Source organism: Paramacrobiotus metropolitanus, unplaced genomic scaffold, assembly GCF_019649055.1.
Source record: "Paramacrobiotus metropolitanus isolate TYO unplaced genomic scaffold, Prichtersi_v1.0 Parri_scaffold0000328, whole genome shotgun sequence".
In the NCBI taxonomy this organism is placed as follows: domain Eukaryota; kingdom Metazoa; phylum Tardigrada; class Eutardigrada; order Parachela; family Macrobiotidae; genus Paramacrobiotus; species Paramacrobiotus metropolitanus.
The window spans coordinates 27,879-48,320 of record NW_026570548.1 but is presented as its reverse complement, the minus strand read 5'-3'; the positions used below and the strand labels follow the sequence as shown (position 1 = coordinate 48,320).

The window sequence follows — 20,442 nt, the reverse complement described above, 5'->3', positions numbered from 1 at the left end:
TCCACAACAGCAGCAGTGGCCACGTGCAGAATGCCGGGTACTACAGGAATGGGTAAGAGGCATTGCTGTGGTGTAAGATTTAAATACCTTTTTAATTGTGATCGTGATTGTGGAGATTTTACCGGTTTTTGCGCATTCCTGAAAACAGTCGAAAATTCTTGTTGCGTTAACGGAAGCTGTCAGTTGCACATTGTTTGTTTCAGGCAATTTTGCAATTTTAAAGTATTTTTGTTTTGAAATCTTAAGTGATTACGTTACGGTCAATATTATATAAATCCTGACGCTGACGTTTTGCCGTAGCAACGAGTGATGAACTGCTTCCTCGCATGGGAAGACGGGGCGTTGTATCCGCCCAAATACCTGATCAAACTGCAGAATGTTTTCCTGGGTTCGGAGCCGGGCGATGGGTACCCGTTTTTCTGACCGCCTTCCCATCCGCCACAATCTGTTGCCCAGCTTCATGGATGCCGATGTGGATGGTGTACCCAGTAAGTTGATTCAGTGCTAACGATAAATAACGATGCATAATACTTTTAATCGCATAGTTCCTAAATATTTCCTCTGGCTGTGTGTGTTTTTTACACTCCTCGGTCAGTCACGTATCGGCACTGCAATTTATTGGCAATTTGGCATTGTTTTTTATCAAGTCCCGTTATTTTGATTCAATCAGTACTGTTACCGGAGTCCAGCGAGAATTCTTAGATCAGAATGTTTTCAGAAAAGTATCTGGATCGAAATTTGTTATGATTTTCTGTACGTGTAGAATTCATGTCGGTATGCGGTATCGCCTGCCGTTTGGTAGAATTCGATTGGAGTAACTCGTCACTTATTATTTTCTGCAGTTGATTATTATTTTCTGCAGTTGATGAACATGTCGACGGAGCGCCCTTACAAGAACGGGCTGCCGCCGAGACCAAACCGGCCCCGTCGAGATGGGAGACCGCGGATCCCGAACAAGTGAACGCCCAAGGCATGCGCAATTTTGAAAAATAACCTTTTATTTAAACAGTAATAATTAACTGAATGGTTAATTAGCAAATAAAGTTATGCTATTTGTTGTGTAACTTTCCTATTTATAATTATTATATGTCTTAATGTCTGAAACTGTTAACTGGAAACATTCAGTTTAAATATTAGTATCTTAATATTTTTTGAAATCACATGATTTCCGTTAGATTTCTTGTTTAAATATTACGTATGGATTTGTTTGTTTTGGAAATGAGTTACCGGATGATGAATTTGGCAGGGTAAATAATTATCGTTTAGATAACGTAATTGCTTTGATAGATTGAAAGTGCAATGAGATCAAGCGTTGACAGTTATCAGTTGTGTTGCTGCATTATTGTGAAGTTTCGTTGCAGCCATCACGACGAGCAAATGGGATCGTGTGGCAGGCGGTGATGGTGCTTCGAAGGAATCCAAAACATCTACAGCCATCCAGGGGAAAAACTGGACGACGAAGTCAGAAAATAACTGAGAGAAATTGAGGCACGACCGGAAACTATGTTGTTATTCCTTTTTACGTGCAAGTTGCCGTTGCATTTATCAGTTTGTTTTTGCTCAGTTTTTTACTCACGTTGGCGAATAGCATTTTTAATTTGTTTATCAGTTTGTTAATCGCATTAGCATGGTACGGTTGCTACCACACAATCTATCTTCCATAACGTAAAATTTTTGTAGCCCTTGTTTTATGCCATAAATAAATTAACAAGTACATCGCATTTTTTTCTGCCCGTTTTCTGAATTGTAGCTGTTCTCTATTAATTTTTTGATCATTTGATAGATGCGCGTGACGACCTATCAGGACGAGCGGGAGAGCGGCAAACGGAAGCGCATCGCCGGTTGGATGAGCAGCCAGGTGAAGTACTGCAAGTGCCGGATGAGCAGCGCCTCGGCCCGGAAGACACCAGCAGCAGCAGCAGTCGGCACCGTGAGAAACACACCTCCCGCTCGCGATCCCCACCACCCAGTTCGTCGAGAACTTGCGAACCCGACCGCAAGCACGGAAGCGCCACCGCGGCCAGCACATCCAGTCGGGATCGGAGGGATTCGCGGGGCGCCGAGCGGGCCGGAGCGGCGGCGTCCGTTCCGCTACCGTGACTGGCGGCATCGCTGAGAGTGTGATCGGACGATGGAGAGGAATCGTTTTCCTCGGGTCATGACGATCTTTTCTTTTTGTATGGAATTGTTTTGGGTTTCTGTGTTTTTGCTGTGTGTTGATTAGGGGCTTTCCCTGTTTTGGGATTTGCTGCGTGCCGCAGTTTGCTGTATGTTTCATGTTAAATTGTTAATGCTGTCTTAGTCGTTTATTGCCATTTAGATTGATCAGTCTGGTGGCAATTTGCAAACCCAAAGTTCTGTAGTTTTGGTCATGTAAAATCTGCTAGCCTGTCCGAATCATCTTGGCAGACTTGGCTTTAGCGGAAAGGTCGGAGTTGTACTACGTTAATATCGGAATAAACGGTAGAGGTAGTTACAGTTGAAAAGGTTAGTTATTCTGCTCGAAAGTGAAAAACTGGCCTTCTGATAACTGAAAAAATACTTGTTAAAAGTTTTTGGTCGAGTCAGTTAAGATTTAGCGACCACACTACAGCTAGCCACGTCAAAACTTACTGGCTGTTATCTTTGAAATTGCAGAATATTGTGGTATTTTCCTAAAAATTCCATTCGGGAGCTTGGAATTAGCTGTAACATATCATTGCAGTTTCAGTTTGTAAGTATTGCACCATATGAATTTCCCTTTAAAGATAAATTATCGTAAGTGAGAAATAAGGACAGTGCTCACCTTTTCGCGCACCATATACAACCATAAAGTAATCAATCATTATCTGCCGTCAATATGAAAGGAAAGACTTCCAAGGACCTGGGCTGGAAAATTGCCGGGTGCTGCTGATAAAATGCTTTAACACAATTTACAACCGCTTCATAAGCGAGCGTACATGACAGGAATATCGTTACATATTATTGTAATACGAGTATCCATCAGCCGACATGTACAGGCAGATACTGTGCCAGATTCAAAGGCACATACGTTTTATCCACGAACACACTAAAGGACACTTCCGAGCAACAACCAGCAGGAATACCGCATTTGATTTTTACTTCACAAACGATGGTGAAACTGTCGATGACACAATAGCAAATCTGCACATCTGCTGAGCAGATATGCAATGCAAATAGTGAGAAACGCTGGAAGCGATTATTCCACAAAGCAAACTGTCACTGAAATACTTAACATTAAGGAGGGTCTCAAGCCAATTCCCAAAAACAATCCCGCTGATATCTTGAGACAAAAACGACTAGATAGCCTCTACCAATTCCCAACCACACTTTGAGCACAACTACATATTAACTACGAAGCGGAAGCATAATTCCAGTCAGGCCACAACGGCGGGACGCTCGGCTTCCACCGACAACGGTGCCGCCGTCGGTGAGCTGTCGGGCGGTGAATCCTCCTCCTCCACATCGCTCTCACTGCCCGTATCACTTTCCTCCAAACTCGGATCCACAGCCGCCACGGAAGCGCGCGGTATATCTTCATGCTGGAAAATGGTCGCCGCTGATTTGACGGTGGCCTGATGCACCGGTGTTTCTTCTTCCGCGATGCGGGTAGCGGTGGTCTCATCTTCTTCCTCTGATGAGCTGGACGACTCGAACTGGTTGTCCAATGAGCCGGTTAGAGGAAAGGATCCGCTGCGCTGTCCTTCCGCGCTTATGCTCGGTCGCGAAACAATCGGACGAGGCTTACGAGACACTCGAAACATTTAAATCCTAAAAACGGGCAACAACTATTTTCACAAAATAAAACAATTTTCGCCAGAAAAGAAGCTAAAACAGTTATGTAAAACAGTCACAGTGTACTGGTATTTGAAGAAAAGAGCCACTGTGGCATAAAACGTAGCCAAAGAAAAATCAAACAACAACCAAAAATCAGCAACCAATCGGTGCAAACAATATCAATCAGAAATTCAACACACTCAAATTTGGAGTGCGTTAACTCGCATCATTTCACTACTACTTGTACATCGATTTTATCTTTACTGCTAGCTAGTACATTCTCGCAGTGAAGAAAAACGTGTTTTTAATTACAGTATTTTTTACCTGTATAATCAAATTCATCCAGCATAACCAACCCATTATGCGCCCCACAATTCCGGCATATCAACGCCATACGGTTCTCCGGGCCATCCTTAACGAGAAAATCCAGCATACGATCCATGGTGGTGCGGTGCTTGATTTGTGGCGGTCGACCATAGACCAAATCACGATTTTGCGGCGCATATGGCGGCGGGTAAAAATTATTGGCGCCTGGACGGGGCTGGGGTAAAGGAGGGCGTGGACCCGGTGCTGCGGTGGCGGGAAACGGTGTCACAGGCATTTTCGTCAGGCTCACATTGCTGCCCGAACGGACCTGGGGATGGGAAGGCACGGCCTGAGTGGAGCCCCGTGGTGTGACGGAAAGCGGGTCGTATTTCTCCAGAATAGCTTTAGCTTTATTGTATGGCTCATTGTCTCGCACGTGATCCAGGATCTTCTTCTTATCTTGACGGAATTTGATAAGTTTCTCTTTTTTCACTAGAATTCGACGCTCAAAATACCAAGGGATCCATCTTTGGAGGAAATAAATGCTAAAAACAAAATAACATATTCGATTTTATCTTCACATCGCACACACACGTCTTGCAGAAATTAATTATTAAGATTTCCATACGACAATAAAAAGCGTGGGCCACACAGAAACAATCTGCAACACGCAAGCGGATATTATCAAAATTAATCATCGTTATCATCTTCAACACCATAATCACATCAAAGCTATTCCAACCATCTGTGCGTTATTAAATAAATATAAATCAATAATAATCAGTCTATTCATCTACATTGTAATTACTTCAATTTACAGCTTGCATTTTAATTTTAAAATTACACCAGATTTCAATCACTTCAATATTTTTGCGGTTTCCCGTCGCTAAACTTTACAGAATTAAAACGCAGTTAATAAAACTTTACATGCGCAATTATACAACTGTACGTAATTTCCGGTATAAGTACACAATTTTATTACCTCTAAGAGAATATAATTATACTGTAAGGGCGGGACGCCCCGCCCTCCTGAGTAGCTATTCGCTGTTTCTGGGGATTTCCCCCCCGCACATTGCTGCGCTGTTTTGACGGACCTGCAGCACAGTTGCACTGGCTGCAGGATCCTTCCTCATTAGTTTTGGTGTTGCTGCGCCACGGTGCGCATTAGATTCGGCAATAAAGCCTCATCCGGGTTCACGCTGTTCGCTGTCGAGGATACGCGTGGCGCCCATATGGCCCCGCGTTATATGGTAGCAGATCGTTGGTTACGAGCCAGGCCGTGCACGCCCGCGCACGGCTCCTCTGATTATTTGAGCCAATTTAACCCCTGGGTGTGGAGCTACAAACGCCCCCCCATTCTCGCGGAACGTGACGGATTCCTCTCCCAACTGACGGAGATGGACGCCTCCCCGCGACGACATGCCTCCCAAACTGGACGGAGATGCCGCGGAGCGAGAAACGCCTCCTGCGATGCCGTGGAGCGAGAATTGCCTCCTGCGATGCCGACGGCGAACGCGACCCGGACCAGCGGGAAACCATAACGGATACACCGCCAACAGCAGCACCAACTCCGATCCCAACGGCACGGATCGACCACCAGCACCACGCCGAAGAATTCCCCCACCAAAACACTGCCCGAACTTCCTGGGACGGCGACATCCCCCGGACGGAGCAGTGGATTTCACCGCGGATTTGCGTGCTTTGTTTTTTTGCAGGGTCACGGGCCACATAGACCCCAAACCCCTGCCCAAATTTCCCCAGAACGTGACCTTTCCCTTGCTGGAAGAAACTACGGAATTCACCCGTTTCCGGGTTGGACCCTGGATCTGGCGCGACAGTGCGTTGACCCAGACGGTTGACTCGGACCGAACCGGAGCCGACCTGACCCGGAACCCAACCTGAGCCGAACCGGATTTGAGCCGACCAAACTGGAACCGAGCCGACCGGATTAACCGCCCGAACCGGACCGAACTGACCCGGAACCCAACATGAGCCGAACCGGCGGGGGTGCGGATCCTCCGAATCCTGGGAGATTTCGCTCCGAGGACGTAGCGATGCCTGCAAAGGGTGTAAGGGCGGGACGCCCCGCCCTCCTGAGTAGCTATTCGCTGTTTCTGGGGATTTCCCCCCCGCACATTGCTGCGCTGTTTTGACGGACCTGCAGCACAGTTGCACTGGCTGCAGGATCCTTCCTCATTAGTTTTGGTGTTGCTGCGCCACGGTGCGCATTAGATTCGGCAATAAAGCCTCATCCGGGTTCACGCTGTTCGCTGTCGAGGATACGCGTGGCGCCCATATGGCCCCGCGTTATAATACGCATTAAACTAATAATTAAAAACCCGTCAAAACTGAGGCAAGCCAGAAGGCAAAAGCGAGAAAGCTGCAGAAACTACACAGCTCCAACATCCTTCGCCTCACTCACAGAAAGATTGGGGTGATCCAAATGAGAACCAATTTCGCATAATCGATTATTGTGCTGCGCTCCAGAACAAAGAAATGGAGAATACCCGCAACGGTAACGTAGAGGAATCCCGTGATAAAGAGGAAACTAGCCCAGATGCGTTTCTCCCGTTGCCGATCCTGCTGGATAATTTCGTCCAGGCTTTTGATCTGAGATTCAATTTTTGCCAATTTTTCTTCAGCAGTCTCTTCGATCTTCGCTTTCTGAAAATAACTAAGTTAACGTTATACAATACAAAAGGAGCAAAGAGAGCTTCCTAAAAGTAAGCGTAACTATCAAGCAAAAGAGCCTCAAATCTTCAAATCAAGCAAACAATAACGATATTCAGGTACCTAGTTACAGAGTTACTGCAATAACTATAGTCTATAGTAAGCGCTTTTCATGATTTTGAGGACTTTCACGTACCCTGAATTTTGACAACAGTACTCCCATTTTGAGATCTCAAGGCAATACAGTGAGAACAAAAGGATTCGAAGAGATGAGATAAACCATATATCGGAAATTCCACCAACACGCAGTGCTGAAAGGAAGACCGGATCATAGACAAGCGTCGATAGTAAGAATTCGGTCCATACAATTACAAATTACTGATTAATAAATCCCAATAATTTCAAGCACGTCCCATTCAGGCAGACTTTAATAAGGTTATTAAAATATTTACACGGGGAAATATGCTTTAATAAATCTGAAACAAGACGCTACAAAAATGAAGAGGAGCAACGCTGCATTTTTGATTTTGGAACAGATTTCACATCTGTTTCCGAAGGCTGCAGTCAGAGGGGATTTACCGCGAGGCAAGAGCTGAGCTCATGACTGAGTCACGCCATTCTGACACGGATTGTGCACTATTAAGTAACCGCCGCACGCGGTGCATGCTTATTTAAACCCAAAAAACCCGCCCGTACAGTACTTACTTCCACACAAGATTCTGATAACATTTAAAAATTTTCCGCTCTGATTACAACAGTACCTTTCGCGTGTTCAGTTTACGTAACACTACTACAGTATTGAACGTATCAATCAATTTTACAATTCAGGTGAGCGAATCCGATGGGGACTTGAGCGGGCGTACAGAGTACAATTACCAAAATTAATTATGTACTCGGTACACGTACGAATTGTCGGAATTGACACAATAATGAAAATAGTCGTCATATTATAATTACCATACGTATATAAATAATTAATCAAGGACTTATAACCTTGGTGCATGGTACTGCATCACCTTATCTTGATACAGATCTGTTTTAATTTGCTATGTTGATACTCTTTCGAAAACAGGTGAAACCGCGAGGCAGTACATCGGCAATGTAACATGGCTGACGAAACCATCACTGGTAAAATTAAAGCTAATCTCTAATAATCCGGGTGTCGCTCCATAGCTATCCGGTTCCGACACCCACCACACAATCCCTTGAAAGCGCATCGAACACTGCGACACCGAAGTTGTACACTCAATGGTAGCGTTGCCTTCGCGGCCCATGAAGGCCTTCATGGGGTTACCGTCTTCGATTTTCAGAATCCCATGCACCGGATGGTAATACTGCCCAATGTACAAAGTATTATCAACTTCTACTGCGGTGTTGATGTTTGGCGTCGACAGCACTGCGGGGATACTGGCATTCTGGGTATCCAATTCTACACAAACGTTGTCCGCTGGATTCAGAGGAGCCAGTTGCATTATATAGTCAAACAGCCGATAGTGCAATCGTTGATTCATTTCCGATACAATTTCATTATATGGTCCAGCCGAAGTGGTGAATATGCTGATATCGTGATCCGAAACAATCGAGTACAGCGATGTATAACTGAGATATCCGCCTGAATGCTGAAGGTACCGGTAACCTAACGATAAGTAACAGATTTTCTTAACCTTTAGTGTGATGCGGTCCGTCGCGCGACGGACGGACGTACGTACGTACGTTTTACATAATTTAATTTTCTTTAGGCGACGTTGTGCCGATGAATATTATAATTACAACTTACAGTTGTATAATATACGTAAACAGTATAGAACGCACCTCGGTGTCTGGTTTCCATCCACCCTAAACCATAACCAAGGTTCTCGATGATTTCTTGTCCGTATTCCTTTATTGTAAACGTCCGATTTCCTAAGTTTGATGCAGGATGGTCCGGTGGGTTGGGCAAACCGGAAATGCGCGATTTCCATGTGTCTTCCAAAGTTCTACGTGAAATCAGCTGTCTAGACTTGAACCGCCCCCGGTCGAGCAGGAACTGCATCCAAACAGCCATTGCGTTGGGAGTTAAACAGGCACCACTAACAGATTAAAAAATGAGATTGTTCAGCTTTTAACGCTGTCCTGTGTGCAAACGCATCTGTAAAATACATACAGCGCCCTGATGTATTGTACATTTTAGGCTCTTTTTCAGAGTGTACAGTACATTGTAAAATACAAAAACACGGGTTTTAGCGGTTTGCCATTTACCAGATTTACAGTCGGATTGTTAAGGTGAGAAGGAGCGCGAAAGTATTTTACCCAGAAGGCCCAAGCGGCTCGATCAGGCTTATTGTCTTCTCGTCCATTGCGCGATAACCGTCAGTCTCCGACAAAATATAGGGTAATGACAATCTTGAAAATGATGTGAAGTTATAGCCTGCTATGTCAACGTCAGGCTGAATTCCCAATGGTTTGAAAAAATATAATTTTAACAACTCTTCCCACGTTACAGGATATCCCAGCAGTTTTTCTGCAAGGATTTCCGCGAAGTATCCTGCAAAGGTCACTGCAATTAGCATTTTATGGATGATTTGTTGCCAGTTTTGAAGCAAAACTTACCTGCTGTACCGAAAACGTGGTTGTTGTACATATAGCGCTGCCTATTTGGGTACAACCGCGGAGCATTCGCGGCGCCCCATGCCGAATGTTTTCTTGTCGTGTTTCTGAGCGACCCCACAAGGAGAGGAGCGAGATAATCTACAAATTTTGTTATTAACCCAGTTTTTACAGGTCATTCGGTAAGTAATTCGTAGCTGAACATGCAAATTAAATGGTTAAACCAAGTTTGCGTTCATAGCACATATGACATGTGTACAAACTCAGCCAATGTTGCGTTTAATTGGCTGTCGTTTGTGCCATGATGGATACGGTCGTAATAACAGCATGGCAATATCCGTACCTGTTAGACCTGTGCGATGGCTAAGAACATCTTCCAAAGTAACATTAATGAACTGTGATCCAGGGAAGTTCAAATCGGGATCAAGTTCAGTGATCACTGTCTGTAACGTGTACCTGCATGCAAATCGCATACATAATAATTATCATAGTATATTGATTAGACTTCAATAAAATTTTTAATGTGTTATATGGTTTATTATCTAACAATACAATTAATGCGCTATCAAACAGATTAACTACAGACATAATAAATAAATTTTAGGGATGGTGACAAGAATCCCTATAAGCTAAGCGTGACTTTTACTAACCGGTGCCCTTTCTCTTGTAGCAGGTCTAATATATGCACCAACAATGTTGCGGTCATATGTTTGGACATAGACCCAATACAGAACATTGTGTCCGCGTCGGCAAGCGCCTTCTTGCCCAAATCCCGATATCCATATCCGGATGTGAATATAACGTCCCTTTTGACGCCGTTTTCAAGACGATTTTTTGCAATCACCACCACACCGTAACCGGCTTTCTTGTCCAAATGGCACGCTGATAGCTCTTCTCTAATTATCAAATCAATATCGCCAGTTATTGACGTTGTCCCGGATTTGGAACTAAAACTGGCAAAAAAGGTTGCAATACGTACTAGTAACCTGAAAATAATATCATAGTTGAACATTTTCTCGGATTATACACATGAGCTCGCGCAGCGCCGGTCAGAAGTGACAATTTACTGCAGAACTGCAGTAACCACGAAAGTACACTGGCTGCTTCTTCGTATTAATGTGTAAGATTTTGAAAAACATAAAATGTGGTCGAAAATTTTTCCGCCAATTTGGCACATGTGCTCAGTACAACCGGCAGCCAGAAGTGACATTTTTCAAGGACTGAACGCTTCGTCAACGCTACAGCTGCAGCGTTTGTGTAATAAACTGGGAAACTGCAAATCAACAAATTCTTAGACTTGTACTACAAACACAAAGTACTAATGTGGTAAAATTAATGCTGACCATGAAAACAAACTGACGTTTTGCGCGGGCGCCATTGATAGAAGCTACAAACTGTACAAATATGATACTGGCACAACTATGACTGTCAAAAACGATAGCTCAATAGTTACTCCGAGTAAGCATTTTGGTGTTGAATTTAGGACATTAATTTTAAAAAATCAGCGACTCCTACAGAAATGTGTGCGCATCTGTCTAGAGTGGGCAGCGCACGAGTACGATGCACGCATGATAACAAGAAAATAAATATATTACGCCAATGCACTGTACAATACAGCATCCACAATTACAAGAGGATTGATTATAGACAATACGAACTCTGTACACAGTACTTGCAAGTTGTATGTTATATAGATACTAATGCTGCACGTAGGGTAGCTAGCAGCTATAGTACTCATAAGTACCTGTTTTATTAATCTAAATGGTGTTCCTTGACTGCTCACTTGTTTTGATAAAACAATGTCATGTTTGCAGTAATAATGTTGTGCAATTTTATTTTATGACCACCCATTTTTAAATGATTCGACACTCAGTGCATAGTTCGCACTTCGAGAATTGTCAAAGAAGTTCCTTATCACAACCAGTGAAGATACGAATCTTATAACACACCACCTTATTTAGCACTATGTTGTCTTGTCAATAAAATTAGGTTCTGTTTTTCGACACTCTCTCGAAAAGTGGCGGATCTGCCAAGCAGTACATAGGGACCGTAACTTGGTTGACAAAACCATCCGGAGCGAAATCGAAGCCGATCCCTAATAAGTCTGGTGTTCCATAACCATCTGATCCCGACACCCACCACGTAATCCCGTGAAACCGCAGCAAACACTGGGACACCGATGTTGTGCATTCAATCGTGGCGTTGCCCTCGCGACCCATGAAGGCCTTCATTGGACTACCGTCTTCGATCTTCAGGATGCCGTGCACCGGATGGTAGTACTCACCAATGTAATATTTGTTATCGACAGTTACCACAGTAGCAGGATTTGATACAGATGGCGCTTTGGGAATGCTGCTATTGAAGACCTGAGCACAAACACTGTCCGCTGGATTCAGAGGAGCGAGTTGCATGAAATAGTCAAACAGTCGATAATGCAACCTGGTGTTCATTTCCGAAGTAATGCCAATGTAGGGTCCAGCGGAAGTGGTGAAAATGCTGATATCCTGATCCGGAAAGATAGAATATAGCGACATGTAGCTGAGGTATCCGCCTGAATGCTGCACTAATCGGTGCCCTGTAATGATAACTCCCGATAATTATACAAGAAAACCGAATCGATGTGTGTCTGTGCATACACCGGTAAGTGTGGCATTTGTTCATGTACATACTGTACCTCGATGTCTTGTCTCCATCCATCCTAATCCATAGCCCAGGTTCTCGAGCATCTCTTGTTGGTATTCAGCCAGTGTAAACGTTCGGTTTCCCAGGTTCGTTGCGGGAGGATGAGGTGGCTCGGGTAGGCCCATTATTCGTGTTTTCCACGTGTCCTCCAAAGATTTACTTGAAATCAACTGTCGAAATCTATGCTGACCCCGGTCAAGCATGAACTGCATCCATACCGCCATAGCATTGGGCGTCATGCACACAGAACTAGAAAGTTTACAGTTAAGGTACCGCACATGCAAATTAATATTCTAAGATTCATACGGCATGGTCATCAGTTCAAAAATTGACAAAAAGCAATTTTGTCTTGGCTTGGGCCTGTGTACACGTAAGCGGTTACCCTGAAGGGCCAATTGGTTCGATTAGGTCCACCGTTCTTGCGTCCATTGCACGGTAGCGAAGATTCTCGGACAAATGTGGAAAGGACAGTCTTGAAAAGGATGTTAAATTGTAGCCGGCGAAATCGACATCACGCCATCACGCTGTATTCCCAATGGCTTAAAAAAATACATGTCCAACAACTCTTCCCAGGTAACAGAACGGCCCAGTAGCTTTTTGGCGAGGACTTCCGCAAAGCAGCCTGCAAAGGTCACTTTTGCAAATGGCAGACTTTGTGCACGCTGCATATGAAAATTTGACCATTTGGGAAGAAATTGTGAGCTGATATTTACCGCGACATGATTATTGTAACCAAAATTTGGTATATTCAAGTTTTTATGCAAGATGGGTTACACATATCGTGGTAGGCTGACGCTGTGATCGCGCGCGTTTTGTTTATCCTCATGCCAGCGAGGAACGCCAAAAACGACTTTTCTTCGGACCGAAAGTTTTTTGTTTTACATTACACTGTACCTGCTGCACCGAAGACGTGGTTGTTGTACATATAACGCTGTCTGTTGGGGAAGACGCGCGGAGCATTGGCGGCAGCCCAGGCAGCATGTTTTCTTGTCGTATTCCTGGGTGTTCCCAGAAGGATAGGAGCCAGATAATCTGTGAAAACATAGTACAAATACATTACATTGCCCAAAACACCAGTGTCCTTAGTGATGTTTCATTTCGTGTCGTTGTACTTGTATTCCCAGTATCCCGCCGTTTCTCACAGTATTCTGTTCGTATCCCTAATGTATCCTCATAATTTTCCAACCTATTTTGGGAGCATTGCCGTATTTTAACGTATCTGTGCAGTATCTTTAACGATATATCGATCGCACCTCAATGGACGCCGGGGCCGCAGCTGAACACGCCGAAAGAGCGAAACTGACGAAACACAGCTGGCTGCAACAACGGCATAATTTCATGGCGGCCGCATTCGAAATTTACGGACCGTGGGGAGATGGAATAAAAAGGCTTGTGGAGAAGGTTGGATGCGGTATCGCCACCGCCACAGGCCAGAAACGCGCCAAAGAGTTTTTTAGACAGCGACTTTCTATACAGGGTAATATATTCTGTAACAGTGTCAAAACTAATTGAGAAACGAGAAAAGGGAGTATACCGAAAGTTGAATGCCAAATTAGGAACTCGGCTTTATAAGTTCTGCTGTGGTTGGCTAACTTGAAGTCAGCCAACCACAGCAGGACGTGAGGCACTTATAAGTTTGGCGAAGCTCTGCCAGGCCGCGCCATCTGTAGATTCAGTACTCAGTTTTCAAGGGAAACGGGACGATACACATTACACAATGAGCACATTCACTGAAGGGCGGCGATATGGCGAAACGAAATGGACAAAAAGTTTAAAAGTATTGTCGTGCAACCGATTTGAAAGTTGTTATCCAACATCCTTGCGACTTTTGTTGTATTAAGTATATAGTTATGACAGTGAACCTGATCTAGAGCCCGAAAACTCAGTTCGCAACATTTTCCTTATACCTGTAAGTGGATTGTTTTGCCGCAGTATGGTCGAAAAAATACGTCACACCTACAATTTGTTGACCGCTATCTTGCTGACCGACGACTTGCTGACGACTTTTTCATGACCGACAAAATGTTGACCCGACGGTTTGTTGAAACGCAAAATCGCTGAACGACCGTTTGGTTAACACCGATGATTTGCTGACGACATTTTGTTGACCGACAAAACAATTCCCGACGCATCGCTTAGCGGCAAAATTGTTGATCGACATCTGAATGACCGACAGTTCACCTTAGCACCGACAAACTGCTGATCTGGAATTTTTATTCGAAGTGCTTCGGACTTGTTTAACAGCCACTTTTCGCAAAGAATCCTAAGAAACTTAAGAAACATAAGAAACCTAAGAAACCTTACGAATCCTTAAAAAACCTAAGAAACCTAAGAAACCGACAAATACCCAAGAAAACTGACTGCATTGGGTTGACTTCCTTCTCTGTTTGAACGCTTCAACTGGTAAGCAAATTGTCGATCAGCAAGATTGTGTCCTCTGGAAGGTGTCGTTCAGCGATTTGTCGGTTACCGACATTTTGTTGACCGACAAGTGAGCTGTCGATCAACGAAAGAGTTTTGGCAAAATGTCGGCCAGCAATTTTACAGAGAAGGGAATTGTCGGTCAGCAGTCTGTCGGTCAGCAAGTTGTGTCAATGAGCAACTTACCGGTCAGCAAATTGTCGGGCAGCAAAACGCCGGTCGGCAACTTGACGTGCTACCGAATAAAGGCACACCGAAGAAAATACGTATCATGTTGACTATTTTGCCGCAAGAATGCAGATATACAGCTCGGTGGCTATTTGCCGCACCCACAGCGGCAAATCGACTACTCTAGTATGTACTGGTGCATATTTTCTTTGTGCCTAGCGCCTACTGTAGGTATTTGCGAAAATTTTGGAGATTCTTGGGTGTCTTATCTTTTTTGTCTTACATTTCTTGTGTTGTCTTAAGTTAACGTGCGTTGCCTTTTGTTCTCTTAGGTTGCCTAACATTGTTTTATGTTTACAAAGGCTACCTCATGATTGGTCTGTTTTTATTGTATCTTAGTTTTCTTTCAACTGCGGTTTCTGGGGTTTCTTAGGTTTCATTATGAACTGAAAAGTTTGCACCAGAAACCAGATTTTTAACGTATTAAATGGCAAAATATGTTAAGAAAAACATAGCCATGGCAACATAACCAAAAACTTTTTTAATCGCATCACCATATTCATCAGTGCACGGACTGTGTTTAGATATTGATCGGAAACTGGCAAGCTAGTAAACCACCTTTGCCAATGTTGCCATCAGGTGAAAATGACGATGTCACGGCCACAAATCTGTAGTGATCAAAGCGGACAAATTGTATGAAAAGGCACAGATGACAGCAGCAGAGGGCTGAAAAAAGGACAAGCGATGGGTAGCGTACGCTAGTCCGTCGACCCCATCATAATATATTCATGGTGGAAAGCAACGTCCAATGTGCCAGGACCACGCATACAAGCAAATCCGATTCAGTTTCCTGACGTCCAGACAATCCAGATTACCCACTGTCCATTTCCGGCCGAAGTAATGCGCCGACGGACGCGGATCGGGCTCTTGGTACGCCTCCAGGAGCTACATAAAAACCGGGTGCTGATGAACACTGTTCTAGCAATAGAACTTGATTACAATCTGCCTCAATCAAGAGAAAAGAACGGAGGAGCTATCGAGGCTGTCAAAATGGTTTGAACTTGCGAAGTTCAGGATTCACCGAAACTTTAAAATGACTTTTATTGGAGCGAAAACCATCAATGGCAAGTTAGCAACTAACCCGTTGCATGGTCGTCGATCTACGTACTTGAGGCTGCCAATACCCGACTGTGCATCTCACGATGCTCAGTCTGATATGTGAGAATATAAATAAAATCTTGAATATTGCCAGGGCTTACCTCGACAAGTTTACTGCAGGCCGTCTCCGACTTCCGGTGAACCAGATCCGTCGTCTGCTGCGCTAAACACTCCACGTCTAGCCAGTTATTCCAGCACAAAGCTCGCTCGAAAAGCTCCCAAATTTGTGCCGCATCTAAGGTGTTCAGATTGAATACCGCGTAGGGAATGCGGAACTCCAACTCGGTCATGCCAAATCCATCGGTATACTTCAATACACTGTCCTTCCAGATTATTCGCCTACAGCAAGCCGCCCAGCTGGAGTACAGTGCAGCGACACTGTCAAAGTACTCCGCCAAGGAATAATTGAAAGCCATTATTGACATGGACCGTTGGTGCAGAATGAACCGCTCGATGCCGGAGGCGCCATCGTCCAACACCTGTTTAATATAGTCCATCGCTTGGCTGGCGTACGTCGTGTCTTCCAGTTCCATCCCACTATCATCCGATACTTCCCGATCGTGCAGAGAGATGGTCCGGGTGACGGGCGTAAAGTGCTTGAAGATGCAGCCGTATACCGCGTAATCAGCGCTCCAATCACGCTCCACCCGGGCTGAGAAGCTAGGTTCCTGCAGCGAGAGACGTAGATCTCGGGACCCGTCAGCGGATGTTAAAATGTCTTCCCACAGTTGACAAGTGCGTCGGCAACGCTGTCGGTCGACGGTGGACAGCGATGTCAGAACCTCCGTCAGTAATTCGGGCGGCAGCGGTAGACCGCGCTCATTCCCGGTTGCCGCGGCTTTGCGGCGTGGTTCACTGGCTTCGTTGTTCGGAATTCGTAATAGTGGATCCAGTCCATGATCGATGCGAAACATCACGTGCTTGACGGACTTTCTCTACATACAGTAGAAGTTACGTATGAACCGAAGATTCTCTGTAACCAGGTTGATTCTTCACGCTGCTGTAAAAATTATTTGCAGGCTCAAAAACCGGTTGCCGAAGTTTACACGGGTGACGGTACGATACAAGCTTCGCATCGCAAAAGGCGGCTTTTCCCTGTTTGCGCACAGCAGCATAATACGGAATGGGATCAGCTACTGCATCTTCAGCTGTACTATTAATTTTATATTAATTTAATTAATATTAATTTCTTCAGACTTTCCGCATTTCTGTTGGCCTATGGCTTGGCGCCAAGATCGTAGAGCAGCACTCATGTGCGAGATGTGGCAAAGAGGTTGCGGAAAACGGATACCATGGGCTAGCTTGCAAGAAGTGCATCGGGAGAAGGGAACGCCATAATGGTATCAACGATATCATACTGCGAGCGCTATGTAATGCCGGCATTGAAGCATATCCGGAGCCCATTGGCTTTTTGCGTGAAAACGGAAAGCGCCCGGATGGAGCCACGCGTTGGAAGTGGTACCGCGGTCAGCCGTTAGTTTGGGACGTCACTTGCAGAGACACGATGGCGGATTCATACATCGACGCGACTTCAAAGTGTGCTGGCGCTGCCGCTGAACTGGCCTGCCGGGAGAAGATTGGAAAATACAACTCGCTTATGGATCGCTGTAATTTTGTCCCCTTTGCATGCGAGACTTTTGGCACTTGGTGTGAGACCGGCATTATTACGTTAAAAGAGATTGGTAAAAAGTTGTTTTTAAGGACGGGCGAGAGCCGTTCTACTTGTTTTTTGTTTCAACGTTTAAGTTTAGAGATTATGCGTGGCAATGCGATGAGTGTTTTGTGCACTGTCCCTTCCCATGTTAACTGGGACAAATTCTTCATTTGATCAGTTTTGTTGAGGGATGCTCGCCTTATACATATTGAGAAATAAAATTTACATTTTATATTCGATCAGCCTAGTTACAATGCCCTTCCTATTTCGAGAACATATGTTTTGAAAGAATGTTAATAACCGGGAGAACAGAAGCACTATGAAGTACCGACTTACTGCGTCCTCGTCGCTTATCGGCGGTTCAGCAGACCGTTGCAGGTAATGTAAAGTGTGGCTGCGAACCGACACTAAATGAATCCTGCATTCACGCTGCAAATCCTTGCGGAACATGGCGGGCATGGCTGGTTCCATCGTCAGCCAGTATCCGTCCGGCACGCTGCACGTTCGTATGGTAAAGTGGCCCGGCGGCAATAATTTCTTTTGCAGCGTCTCTGTCTTGGACGGCTGCCGGATCTGGCTTACAGGCAACACTTCGCGAACGCGCTGCTCACCAAGTACTGCCTCCGCGAAAGCGTACTTTCGGTTTGCGAAGCGGAATAGCAGTAGCTTAGCGGGAAACCATGTCCAGGGTTGATTGGAATGGGCGCGGAGTAAGACCTCCACGGTTAGATGCCCAGGTCCCGCAGCCGCACTACTGAATCGGTCGGTCCATTCAAGTGGTTCCGGCATCTTGTCGGATTTCCCCTTTCTGGAGCAGTCATATGCTTTGCCGTGATCCATCAACACCGACCGTTGTGCCATGCACTGGAAATCAACAATCAGACGAGGTGCATCTCCGTCGCTCTCATCCAAGCCGATGACGTGGCCGTGTTGCAGCAGCCCGTTTACTTCGACATCCACCGCATTCCATGCGTACACTGATCTTTCGGCATCATCGTACCAATACATTTCTTTTCCCGCAATGAGCAATGCAGTATAAATCTGTTTACTGAACGTGATGTTCGACGCCGCTGTGATAACGTACAGTGCCTGTGCTATCGGCTCGGTATATAATCATATATACGGTGCAATCAGTAAGTTACATGCTACTAGTATCAGTTTCGCACAAAACTATCAGCTGATTGTATATATGTACAGTATAACAGTAGTAGCGGATTCTCAGACTTATCGTGCGCTTTCAAAGCAGCAATAACAACTACAAACCGACAATGCTGTCGTTTAAGGAAATGCTTATTGCAAAACTACGCTACGCTATTTGGACACGTTGATTGACGTACGTACAGCAATTTTTCGTTCATAAATATCACCGCTGCCGCCGAAGACCAGCGCAAAATTAGTGAAGAGAAAACGGATTATCAGGAAATGGCAATACGGTAAAGTGTAAGAAATCACCACAAAGGCAGTTAAATGAGTGAACTACTAAAAACTATCAACTAGAAATTGTTTAGCTACTAAAAAAAGGGAATTCAAGGCATGACTTGATTAAAGGAATGATTACTTGTGGTTCAAGCTACACTTGACGCATAAAACAATCGTCTAATTTCAAACGGGCTAATTATGCAAGATGTATCGCTGGCATCGGACAGAACTAACACTGGAATAAAATAACAACTAACAAGACTAAACTAAGAACTATCATTGGAATTGGACTCGGAGCTGTGGCTAGAATCCACACCCTCTTCACTGGATTCCAAGGGTGTTTGTAGCCCATTTTTGCACGTAGAGCCACAAGACCTGTCGGCACAGCGTGTTCAGTTGGTGGACATCCACGCTGGTAATAGCGTCCAAGTGCTTCCCCGATAACGTGCAGAGGGGCGCGGATCGCCAGCTTGACTGTGCTTCAAAATCTACATTTTGAGAGACAACCAGTTACTTCACGAAAACGCGCACAAAGCGGGCATGCCTTTACTTGTTCGATTCTCCTGGTCTTTGCGTCCATGTCCGTACAACCAGATGTGGACAGCGCAATGCGCTCCACATCCAGCGGCTGCCCGCCGCAACACAGATGGTTTTCTAGCAAATCCCAAAACTGTGCTTACCGCATTTGTTAAAATGAAGTCGGCAAACGGAATACGGAATTCTAGTACTGTACGCCCGCACCGTCATCGCTTTCCCATATCAAGGAATAAATTTTTCAAATTATGCGGTCACAGCAGCTCGCTAGGATGGAGTCCAGCCATCGCGGCGAAAACCGCTTTTAGCTGAATTAAAGGGGATCCTATCTGATCGAACTTATGAATGCGCTGGCACACGATTAAACGGTCGATACGCATGCGGGCATCGTCTAGTACCGTTTTAATCAAGTTCATCGCTTCGTCGGGATCTTGTTCGTCTAAATCTTGCTTGTTTTCGCGTTCGATGTCGACATCTTGCAGGCAAATGGCCCGCATCGCTGGACTTATTTGCTTGAGGATGCAAGCGTACGCAGTATAACTAAATTTCCAGTATTTCCTGAGCCGTTGAGAGAAGGCTGGATATTGGAGCGAAACACGGAAGTCTGGACTTTGGACACCTCTGCCGAAGCAAGCACGGTTTCCCATAGATGGCAGGTGCGCCGGCTGCGCTATCTATCAATGGTGTCCAGTGAAAGGAAGACCACGACGGCAAACCGCGTCCATTCGCCTTACACCGTCCTTTCCTCTTTGGTTCACTCTCGAATTCTTCCAGGCTTCGGGAATCGTCGGATAAGTACTTGCCTTTAATTAAGAATTCCTTTCTTACACCGCCGAAGTAATTTAACTATGATGAAATACAAAAAACCTGTCTGACCGTCAACACTTCATAAATAACGTTTGGCTTTGACGTGAACGTACGATCCTGGTTTGAGATAAATAACGCCGGCCGTACTGCTTCATGTAGTGCGTCCTCTTGCTGAAAATGCGAGTAATTCGCAGTTGGAAGCGGTTTTCCACTGAGCGCAATATTCTCGCGGCTAAGGAGCGGTTGAGAGTCCAGTAGTC

At 45.0% G+C, this 20,442-nt stretch overlaps 3 protein-coding genes and 1 long non-coding RNA gene across 4 annotated transcripts; all 4 read right to left on the bottom strand.

Annotated features, from left to right (window-relative positions):
* Window positions 1–3,474: 3,474 nt before the first annotated feature.
* Window positions 3,475–8,225, bottom strand: LOC129602099 (endoplasmic reticulum junction formation protein lunapark-B-like). Its single transcript, XM_055501066.1, has 4 exons — window positions 7,869–8,225; window positions 6,506–6,747; window positions 4,102–4,628; window positions 3,475–3,771 (listed from the first exon to the last, which is right to left on the bottom strand). Exons 1-4 carry the CDS (start codon window positions 8,223–8,225, stop codon window positions 3,713–3,715), a joined length of 1,185 nt encoding a protein of 394 aa, XP_055357041.1. The 3' UTR covers window positions 3,475–3,712.
* Window positions 8,226–8,628: 403 nt separating this feature from the next.
* On the bottom strand, window positions 8,629–9,478 carry LOC129602104 (uncharacterized). The gene is made up of 3 exons (XR_008692353.1): window positions 9,343–9,478; window positions 9,043–9,277; window positions 8,629–8,822 (listed from the first exon to the last, which is right to left on the bottom strand). It is a non-coding gene; the product is annotated as an uncharacterized LOC129602104 (long non-coding RNA).
* A 1,846-nt stretch (window positions 9,479–11,324) lies between these two features.
* On the bottom strand, window positions 11,325–12,146 carry LOC129602098 (uncharacterized). The gene is made up of 2 exons (XM_055501065.1): window positions 12,014–12,146; window positions 11,325–11,914 (listed from the first exon to the last, which is right to left on the bottom strand). Exons 1-2 carry the CDS (start codon window positions 12,144–12,146, stop codon window positions 11,325–11,327), a joined length of 723 nt encoding a protein of 240 aa, XP_055357040.1.
* Window positions 12,147–14,981: 2,835 nt separating this feature from the next.
* Window positions 14,982–18,480, bottom strand: LOC129602101 (uncharacterized). The gene is made up of 3 exons (XM_055501067.1): window positions 17,759–18,480; window positions 15,870–16,703; window positions 14,982–15,555 (listed from the first exon to the last, which is right to left on the bottom strand). The coding sequence occupies exons 1-3, from the start codon at window positions 18,428–18,430 to the stop codon at window positions 15,397–15,399; spliced, it is 1,665 nt and encodes a 554-aa protein (XP_055357042.1). The 5' UTR covers window positions 18,431–18,480; the 3' UTR covers window positions 14,982–15,396.
* Window positions 18,481–20,442: the final 1,962 nt, after the last annotated feature.

Coding starts and splice junctions, on each gene's coding strand:
- LOC129602099 (XM_055501066.1), bottom strand. CDS start 8,225: ATGCAACTGGCTCCTCTGAATCCAGCGGACAACGTTTGTGTAGAATTG. Junction 4,629..6,505: donor TGGATCACCCCAATCTTTCT/GTGAGTGAGGCG, acceptor TTTTGTTTTTAG/CATTTATTTCCTCCAAAGAT. Junction 3,772..4,101: donor GGATGAATTTGATTATACAG/GTAAAAAATACT, acceptor GCCCGTTTTTAG/GATTTAAATGTTTCGAGTGT.
- LOC129602098 (XM_055501065.1), bottom strand. CDS start 12,146: ATGGGCCTACCCGAGCCACCTCATCCTCCCGCAACGAACCTGGGAAAC. Junction 11,915..12,013: donor GATGGAGACAAGACATCGAG/GTACAGTATGTA, acceptor TTATCATTACAG/GGCACCGATTAGTGCAGCAT.
- LOC129602101 (XM_055501067.1), bottom strand. CDS start 18,430: ATGTATTGGTACGATGATGCCGAAAGATCAGTGTACGCATGGAATGCG. Junction 16,704..17,758: donor CGATAAGCGACGAGGACGCA/GTAAGTCGGTAC, acceptor TACTGTATGTAG/AGAAAGTCCGTCAAGCACGT. Junction 15,556..15,869: donor CCTGCAGTAAACTTGTCGAG/GTAAGCCCTGGC, acceptor GTTTTTATGTAG/CTCCTGGAGGCGTACCAAGA.